At 40.2% G+C, this 10,138-nt stretch overlaps 1 protein-coding gene across 5 annotated transcripts in view; it reads left to right on the forward strand.

The window, feature by feature from the left end:
* The window catches only part of LOC123972400 (adhesion G protein-coupled receptor L2-like), a 126,765-nt gene that overhangs the window by 96,198 nt on the left and 20,429 nt on the right, over nucleotides 1-10,138 (forward strand). For all 5 annotated transcript variants that reach the window (XM_046051895.1, XM_046051896.1, XM_046051897.1 and 2 more), the window contains 3 exons: nucleotides 1,755-1,855; nucleotides 3,088-3,273; nucleotides 8,439-8,622. In XM_046051895.1, coding sequence (XP_045907851.1) covers nucleotides 1,755-1,855; nucleotides 3,088-3,273; nucleotides 8,439-8,622 — 471 coding nt within the window. The remainder of the gene's footprint in view (nucleotides 1-1,754; nucleotides 1,856-3,087; nucleotides 3,274-8,438; nucleotides 8,623-10,138) is intronic.

The raw sequence follows: 10,138 nt of genomic DNA on the forward strand, positions 1-10,138 counted from the left end.
CTGGACATGAACAGAAATAGTAGAGAGACAAGTTGTGTTTTTTTGTGCTGTAACTGTTTCTTACAATGTGTAAGAATTAGTGAACTTTAGAGGAGACGCTACTTGGCGGAATTTTATACTAGCATATACTAGTAAAATGTCCAACTACTTTTTTAAAGGCTAAATCACAGCAGTGCTTTAAGAACAAAATTTTCTGCTCACTGTTTATGTTTGCAAGGCCATTGACCTTATGCAGACTGCCCCTTTCTTCATTCCTTCCATTTCTAGTTTTGATTATTAACTTCCGGTTGCCATTTCTGCTGGCTATAGTGAATACAAGTTCCAGTCCTGATCGGTCCACATTTTTGAAAAGGTCATGTTGCCTGATAACATCCGATCTACCTGAGACATTGGATTAAAAAAGACGATAAAACACAAATACCAACACATTAATGTCTATTACACTTCTGTTGTAGACAGGAAGTTAAAAGACAAAATAACCGAGCACCTCATTGTTGCTGAAACTCACAAGGCCAACAACATTTGAATGTATTTGCATGTGCATGTGTTTCTGCTATTTTTTTTCATCTTGTGTAAGTCCCACTATTTTTATTCATCTTGATTATTCCCCACCAAACTCTGTAGGGGGTTAAAAGGCATAGTGTTTTTTTTCTTTTTCCATTAACAATCAAATATTTCAAAGAGAGTCTCATAATCACGCTTTCAGCATACAAATGATCAAGAACAAAGCTTCAAAGATTCTGACAAAATATGTTAAGATGTCCCTGTGCCCCAGCTTTAAATTTGCTATTGCCTTCTTTACTTCTGTGAACTAAAATATGTGTCAAATTTGAAACTATATATTGAGCAGAGTAGATCTTTTCACTTTCTGAAAATAGGTAACACAGCTTTTTTAAATATAATGGCATAATGTAAATTATTCCTGTTAACTGAGAGTGCATGGAGGGACAAAAATACTGTTGCCCATGTTCGTCCCAACAAAGCGCAGAAACCAATACAATGATGCACAATATGTGCAAAGTTATAAAATAGAAAACTCTACCAAAGTCCAAAGTCTACTAATTAATCTTAATTACATCCAGACAGTATATTCACAGTTATTTCTCACATTTAAAATCGCTTGTGTCTGTAAGTGTAGCAAGTCGGCACTAAGAGGAACATTCTGCTGATGATGGTTATACCAGTTCAGCTGACAATGACACTCACACAGGAATGTCTCACAAATTACCTTAACACCCTATCACTGAGAGTGACAGAACTGTCGAAATATAAAGCAGGGCTATTGGAGGATGAAAGCAAAAAAGAGACAATGTTTTGAATGTTGAGGTAAAAAGAGAATGTGTCTTTGATTACATATGTTGTCGCTGTTGTCAGTGATAAGGCACTCATAAGGACTAATCTTGTATTTTATTTAGACAAGCATAGTTTGGGAGCATATAAAATGTTTACAGTTCTGAAATGTTTACAGGCAATTACAATCCAGAGTCCATTGGGTTTTTTTTTCTGTCAGTTTTGCCCAAGCTATGTAGAAACCTGATAGTGTTTTAGTGTCCCTTCTACATTTATCTTTTTTGTTTGTGTAGACTGTACAAAGCTTGCAGGCTTTCAAATTGTTTAGAAATGGTTGTTCATGCCTAACAGTTAGTTTCCTGCACCAGAGAGTGTGTATGAATGAAGGATCAGCAGGAGAAACTTTATCTGAGCAAGGTTTTTGGCTTCTCTCCAACTGTCATGTTTATTCTGTGGTACTGCAGGCATCGCCTCCTTCCTCTGCACTGTGGCCGGGACCTGGTGCTCAAAAGGCCCAGACCTCAGCAACTGCACCTCCCACTGGGTGACTCAAGTGGCACAAAAGGTAACACAGAAATTTGTCAATTACAAAATATAGCAGCAAACAAAGATGTTACACGGCTAAAGACAAACATCTATAGCATTTATTTTTTTTACCTTTTTGCTGGTTTGGTGTATTTTTTTATATACCACCAGAGAACTGGTCATGGCTACATATAAAAGTACTTTAGCTTTTTTCAAGTGAAGCTAAAGTACAGCATGGTAGCAGAAATAAATTACCTATCTAAAACATCAGGAATAAATGCCAAGTTCTGCAGTCAGTTAGTGAGAATCAAAGAGCCAAAGCTTCTTTCTTCACTCACTCTACTGCTTTGATGTTCAACAGCCATGCAGGTGGATATCTAATGTAGATGCACAGATACCAGTTTCAGTTGCCTGAACGGACCATAATGCAACACAAACACACAACATATTGCATTGTAAGGAAGAGATGCTTTTTTTCTCTCAACCTGAATAACACTTTCCATGTGCAGCGTAAAGGGTTCCTGAGTTTTGGCAGTGGTCATTTTTGGAAATGTAGACATGACTTTATGAAAAACTGTGCCCCAAGTCCGTACTATGCTACTAATTATATGCAGGTTTGAGTGTGTGGTTGACCCAAAAGGCAATGCACAAAGAACATATAGAAGCTGCAAAAATTCAAATAAATTGCCTCTGGTTTGTTGACACTTCTGTAGTTATTTTTTTTGCTAAGTGGGAGATATTGCAGCTGTCAGAGATTTCTGGTATCTCTAACTCTGAATTACACCTTTGAGGCTCAATGGTATGAATGTTTTTCCCACTTGGCCACTTGATGATAAGATATGATCGCTGCATTAACTTTCTCTATGTGAACTTTAATTGGCAGTGGAATTCCGAAGTAGCATTTTGATTGATGCCTGTGCATGTATTGTTTCATTTCCACTTACAGTACAAAAAGGAAAAGTATGCTGATTTCTTGTACACTAACTACAAAAGCATCATACCATAAACATTAGTTCATAGTATATACTATATATAATTAGTATGTAGTATGACATTGGGTCACAGCTAAGTCAGTTTATTCTTTTCTTTTCTTCAGCACGTATGTTACAGTTATGCTATTATGTTCCCTGCTAAACATGCAATCTTCACATTTACATTAATTCTGCACACATTGACTTTCCTTCTGAATAAGCACTGTCGCAATGGATCATGAATCCAAGCTTTATCGATGCTTCACTGACACCCCCATCTTTTCCTCGCTGCTGTTTTTAGATTCGAAGTGGCGAAAATGCTGCTAATTTAGCAAATGAGCTGGCACGCCACACACAGGGCCCGGTGTTTGCCGGAGACGTCAGCTCCTCGGTGCGCCTGATGGAGCAGCTCGTGGATATCCTGGATGCTCAGCTGCAGGAGCTTAGGCCCAGCGAGAAGGACTCAGCTGGACGCAGCTTCAACAAGGTACTGTGAAAATTCCTTTCTGGCCTGAACTTTGTCCCCCTTTTGGCCCAACTCTGTGTCAGCATGACTCAGGATATTCATTAGCAGGACACCTACCAACATGCAACAAACACAAATCTATGCGTGCACTCACTTACACGCACAAACACACATTCATGGACACACAAAGTCCCAGGTGAGGGGGCTTGGGAGGCAGGTCTAGCCCTCAGGGGAGGCTCATTCCTCTACAGCTCGCTGGTAATTACTGGCTTTGGAAGCACAGGCTCACCTGGCAGTTCTACCTTTAAGGAGCTAATGGCCATGAGGTCCCCACCAACACAAAGAGTAACTCTTCATTGCTGACAAGTGTTGAACTACTTTCCCCCAGAGCCTCTGCAAGCAATCGGCGAAAAAAGAGTAGGCATAAGATGTACCTGCATCTCTCAGCTGCTGGCAGTCCCATGAAGAAATGAGTGACAGTCTGAAAAATTACATTGTTCAGACTTTCTACAAAACAGTTGCTCTGTAAACAAGGTTATTTGCAGCAACATGACGCCCGTCGTTTGTGCATTAATGTTCAGACAGATACATTGCTATTGTGCATTTGAAGATAAGAGCTAACAGGTTTCTCACTGTGGGATCGATAGTGTTAGGGTGAGTTGTACATCACAACACCATGGCTGATTACAAGCAACAATGACAAAAGTTAAAGGACCATACCAGTTGTTTTTATTGTCTTCTTTAGAAATCACATACACTTTACATCACAGCTTGATATTCTGCAAACCAAGCTGCTGAGTTTTAGATTTTTTTATGGTTGTTTTTTTCTCCTGTTCCAGGCAGCCATTGCTTTTCAATCATTTCATATGAAAATCTATTAGCAAACGTGAGTTGTGCAGTCCTATGTGGTGAACATCAAGTCCGCATTAATGTTTGTCAAAATGACATTATTGCTGCTTGTTAGTGCAGTTTGACTTAAAAAGTATGCACTACTTTACTCCGAAACTATAATGCAACTCTGACAAAAATGAATGCAGACATTGATGTTTACTTGCACACAAGAAACCACATATACGTGCAGCAGGCCACTAATCCGATTTCTCCACTTCCCCGACCTTTTTTTGAAACCATGGCTTACTTATTGTAAGAGAAAGGCAGAGCGCAGTTTTTCCTTACAGCTATTACAACTTTTCAGCAATGAAAACTGACTGATTTATACTTAAAGAGTAACTATACAGCCCCTGAAAATCTTGTTTTTACTGCACTCCAGTAGTTTAACATTTCTGCAGTGATGTACAGGTGTATCCCAGTACCCTGTGACATCACTGTTGGGTGTGGTTATAGGTGCAACAGAGGACACTTTTGACATGGTGGTGCACTTTAGTTTCAATGTTTAGTTTAATTCATATATTAATTTAATTTAATTTTAATGTATTTGTTAATTTAATTTTGTTAACCTATCTGCAGCCTTTGTCGCGCACATACGTATACATATATATGGACAAGAAATCACCTTTACAAAGACACTGGTATGGTCCTTTAAATTTCATGTAGCCCTTGGGAGCAATTTTGTCCTGGTTGAAGAAACATTTTTGATTCCTGTGTGTGTTTGCTAGAGGTATTTATGATGTGGAGGTTGTCTGGATAGCAAGAACATTTTATGTCTTTGTTTTCCATTTCTGTGTGAGAGCTACAGTATGTGTGTATGTATGATTTTCTCTGGTTTGACTCAATTAGGAGGCGAAGGCAACTTATTTAATGCCAAGAGACCAACAAAAAGTGCGAATGGTATATTATCCTCTCCATGCCATGAAGTACAAATGACCTCATCCTACATTGTTTATCTTCTCAATGTATTTTAAAGCATCACTAATAGGGAGCATCAGAATCTGGTCTCAGCACTTTTTCCTCCACACTGCTGTGCATTTTTCATCTCTTCCCCCTCGCTATTATGTGATCCATATTCATATTTAGAATTCAAACAAAACAGCCCCCCCCCCCCCAAAAGCATTTAGAGCTATCGCATAATTTTATAGTTGTCGTTTATAGACCTGTGCCTTTTCTTCTATTCATTAATTCTGTTATTTATGGTAAGTGGCATGATTTAATGCTTCCTCTTTTCTTACCACCTCTTTCAACGATCTGTCTTTTGTGCTTGATCCTCTTGTTGTGTGGAAAAGCTTCAAAAAAGAGAGAAGACATGCAGGGCGTATATGAAGGTATAACTACTACTGTAGGCTTTCCATGTCACTTTTTTTACCCCCATCCCCAACACCTGACCAGCAGCATGCAGAACTGTCTCTGTGTCCTTCATTGTCTTGTTACAGTATGTGCCTGGTAACCTGCTTGTACAAAATATGGCTGCTCACTCATCTGAGTCAGTTGTCTGTTCTCTTGTCTTACACCAATCCTGTCAATATCACTCTTTGTCCTGTTTTTTCCTCCTCTGTGTGCTATCACTTCTCATTTTTCTCTCTTCTTCTTTTCTTCCTCCCCCACTCTCTCTCTCTCTCTCTCCCCATCTCTCTTGTCTGCTTTTTATAAGTTGTGTGAATAATTGCCTTCCCACGGTAGTAATTGCACCTCCCTGTCAGCCAGAAGTGTGATCAAAGTGGCAGCGTGTTCAATTTTCACTTGCTTACATTGTACAATTTCTAGTATCCCTTGTCCCCTTAGCAAAAAAAATTCTCTCATGTTGCAGTTGTGTTTTATCTGTGAGATTAATTTCTGAGCCCCTTAATATGTTTGTGATCCATTCTGATTTTTCAGTCTCTTCCCCAGACATTTTGCTTTTCCTGTGCTGTGGCAGAGTTTATTTCCTTGGGTAGGCTGTGCTGAAAGACAAGGGCAGGGTGTAAACACTTGAGAGGAGATGCCTTGCATTGCATAAAACAAATGTTCTGATTTTGTATTTCTGAGTGGCTCGCAGGGGCTCTCTATAAGTTTGGGTTGTTTTTACTTAAGGTCTCATTTTACTGAGAGAAAAGGGCAATCATTTCCCTTAACTGATTTAGAAATGTCTTTTTAGGCATGCTAGCTTCATGACTCCTTCATGATGGATTATGTATACTGCTGTTGTCTGGACTTATATGTCTCAACAACTGTTGGATGGATGAACATGAAATTTTGTACAGACATTCATTCCCAGAGGATGCATCCTAATGACTTTGGTGATACCCCGACTTCTCTTCTAATTTATCAAACTTGTGTGCCACTCTCTCTGGAGCGACAAAATGCAATATACAACTTACTTCACTTATGAAGTACGCTACGGCTCTCCAAGACCTGTAAACAGACTTTCATGTGTAAAATCAGTTCCCCTCTAAGTAAAATATTTCAACAACTATTCAATGTTTTTTTTAAATAAAATTTGGCGCAGACATTCTCACTCTCACTTTACATCAGCCTCAGCTGTAATTTGTGTTTAGTGCTAATTAGCAAATGTTAGCATGTTAACACGCAGCATTGTATGGGAGCATTATATTTGTTAGCATGTTAGCATGCTGACGTTAGCATTTAGCTCAAAGCGCTTCTTACTGTAAGTACAGCCTCACAGGGCTGCCAGCTTGGGTTCTAGGTTGTTTTTTTGTCTCTGTTCATCATCTTGAAGTCAGCGCTGTTTGAGTGTTCACTGGTGTGTTCACCAAGCTCGTGATTTGTTTTCTCTTGCTAGAGCGAGCCATGGGGGGCTCCGCTGGTAGCACCCCTGTGATTTGTAAAGTGACCTCCACCCAGGCGAGAATTAAAGAGGATTCAGTCTGAACACTGATTCTTTCTGTGCTACACAAATTAGAGACCGCTCCGACCTTTTTTTTCTCCCCTTTTGGATTTCATGGTTCCTTTGAGGATGGCTCACCGGGGGGGGGGGGGGGGGGGGGGGGGGGGGGGGGGGGGGGGGGGGGGGGGGGCATTTAGTGTCTGTCTGGTTGTAATGGCTCCGACCCTGTAATAGCCACTACTCTCTCCTGCACAGACACACACACACTTAACTTCCATCATAGTCACAGCTCGCAAGCTTCTAGTTGCCTGCAAGGTTAGGGCCACAGAGATTGATTTCTGTACTAGGCCCGTGATATAAAGACACGCTGAGAGCCCTGTGTCTGGATACAGTGATCATTGCTGTGGTTAATATGAGCTCAGTGGTTAAATGTTGCGGTTAATCATCTATTGGTTCAGACTTTGGTTGATGCCCTTTCTTGTTATTCCAGGCAAACGGATAATCCTGTCTGTGGTCAATTAGTGTTTTGGATAATCACAGCTGTGACTAATTGGTACAGTGAGCAAGGGCTTGTTGTGGTTAATTACAGTTATTGTGGTGGGCCTTGCTGTGGTTAATGGCACCTATGGTTAAATTGTCACTCTGATTTATCATACCAAAAGGTTGCTCTAGATTCTGGATCTTTGTACAACTGTCAGTTTTTAGTGGGATTTCAGAAAGTTAGCAAGGTTGTGGTTGATTGTGTCATGCAGGAGTCATGAACTCACTCTTCAAGGGTCACAGGAAACTCTTGTTTTATCAACATATGATACTTGTGTGGGTTTTGTGGAATGTTTTGCTTTCTTACTGCTTATCAGAAAGCAGGAAATGAAAGGATTGCCATTGAAAACAAGCAGAAATGTTCCCCCAATCTTGACTCAGATGGCCATTTTGGACATGGATTTCATGATAATGCCCTCTTACCTCCAGGAGAATGGTATTCAAGGCCATTATGGTCAGATCCTGTTAGGGAAATAAGCATATTGTTCATGGTGATAATTGTTGCTGGAAAATAGCTGCTTTAAACAGTGAATTCAGCATTATAGACAGCTTCATTCATTGAAGGGAAAAACACATTTGGTTTGTATTTCTTTTTCCCCTCAAGCATTTTTACATTATTCAATAAAGAAACTGGTCCAAAAGAGGCTTCCTCAGATTATGCTTATTTTCTGTAAACAGAATATTAAATAAAACATACTGCATTTTTTATCATCATTATTATTTTAGTTACCCCTGACTTCCTTGAACCCTTGTGTCTTCAGCAGGAGCGATCTTGATATTTCAGTTTCACTCGTTGTTGCTACTGTCACTGTTGGCCATGCATGCCCTTTTTACCATTTGCTGCCCAGTCCCCGCTCATTGTTATTAAACTGAAGTTATGATGGGAAGAAACAGCATGCTGACATTTCACTTGTCTCCATGGATACAGGCAATTGTGGACACTGTTGACAACCTCTTGAGGCCAGAAGCTCTGAAATCCTGGAAAGACATGAATTCCACAGAACAAAGTCATGCGGCCACAATGCTACTGGATACCCTGGAGGAAGGGGCCTTTGTCCTTGCAGAAAACCTGATCGAGCCGGCGATCGTAAAAGTGCCGGCAGAGAATATCAGTAAGTTCCTCTCCGATAACTGTAAAACAGATAAAACAACACGCTGTCTGTCAGTCACAATTTATGATGCTGACAGTTATATTTCTTTTTTGGCTGTGCACCACCTGTCAGTAAAATTGTTTCAAACTCAGTGGTAAAATTGTTTTTTTTTTTTTATCAAAGAGAATATCATTTTAAAAATGGCCACATCTTGTGAATAAGATTTAGCGAAACAGAACCAAAAAAACTAGTGTATCCTCATAGGCAATATTTTTGCAACATGATCTCATTCATTTAAGTCACCTTTATGCAGTGAACTGTCATATTTCTACTCATAGCTCTTTGTTGCTATGGTTATGGTCTCCGACTCACCCTTTTTGTCTTATACCTCACTGATTTTTAATCTTTTTCTTGCATGGTAAAGTCACCTCATTGAATGTGTGCTGCAAGATGAACTGTCCAGACCTCTGGGGGAAAACAAAGAAACCAATTGAATGTCATTGTTCCATTCACACAGCACTCTATCTGTTCTCTCCAAGCCTTTCCCATTAAGTGGTAGTTAGCTAAGCTGATAAGAACTAGTTGCTCTGTCTCTACCAAAAGCACCGATTAATACATTGTGTAATATGCTGTATATTGGCTACTTAATCACCGCATTCAGGCAGTTTTTATGAGCTTGTCAAGCTCTCGCTTATCTGCACAATAGAGATAATATTCCAGCAGAGAAACATAAATACAACCATATGAAGAAACACACAACCCTAGAGAACAGTTTATCTGACCTCCCTTGAAGAGTTTGAAAAAAATGTGAAAATGATTGTTGCTCCTAATTAGCAGTTTGTCGAAAGCCCAAATGGCACCTCCAGGCGAGCATCAAGGGCAAGACGAGGGAAAAGGGAGGGAAAGCAAAGAGAGAGCTAAAAACTAGAGGGGGAGAGAAACTAGAGAACAATTCCTCATCTCCGTCTGTCAGAAGCCATCTATCTGAGGAAGTGAGGCCGTTTCTGATGGGAGGGAGTGTGCTGATACGTGTGTCCTCCTGACCCTTCAGTAATTTCACACATCAAAGGGAGCACCACCCGGCAGCTGGCATACCGGAGAGAGGGGCTGCAGGAATTTGGAGGATTTTCAGAGATTTGCTCGTCGAGCCCAGAGTTATCTGAACCCACAGGGGAAAGAAAAAGTAAAAGTAAAAGCTCAATGATATTTTTGATCCTATGAATATTTGACATTCATGCTGCAGTAGGCTGTGTGCTTGCATTTGCTCATCCTCTATCGCCGCCCTTGTTGTTATTTTCTCTTTTGCTCTTGCCTCGGAGGCTTTCTCAATGCCAACCAACAGCTTAGTGACATGTTTTTTTAAGTAAATGACTCTACGGGGTCTTGCCAATAAGATTGGATTCTGTTCCTGGTACAATGAACCTCGAGTCTTTAAGCATACCCTGCTGGGTAGAGTTGTATGAAACTCCATGTACTGCTTTTGAAATGAGTAATACATCTCTCTCTCTCTCTCTCTCTCTCTCTCTCTCTCTCTCTC

Source organism: Micropterus dolomieu, linkage group LG06 (genome assembly GCF_021292245.1).
Source record: "Micropterus dolomieu isolate WLL.071019.BEF.003 ecotype Adirondacks linkage group LG06, ASM2129224v1, whole genome shotgun sequence".
Taxonomy (NCBI): domain Eukaryota; kingdom Metazoa; phylum Chordata; class Actinopteri; order Centrarchiformes; family Centrarchidae; genus Micropterus; species Micropterus dolomieu.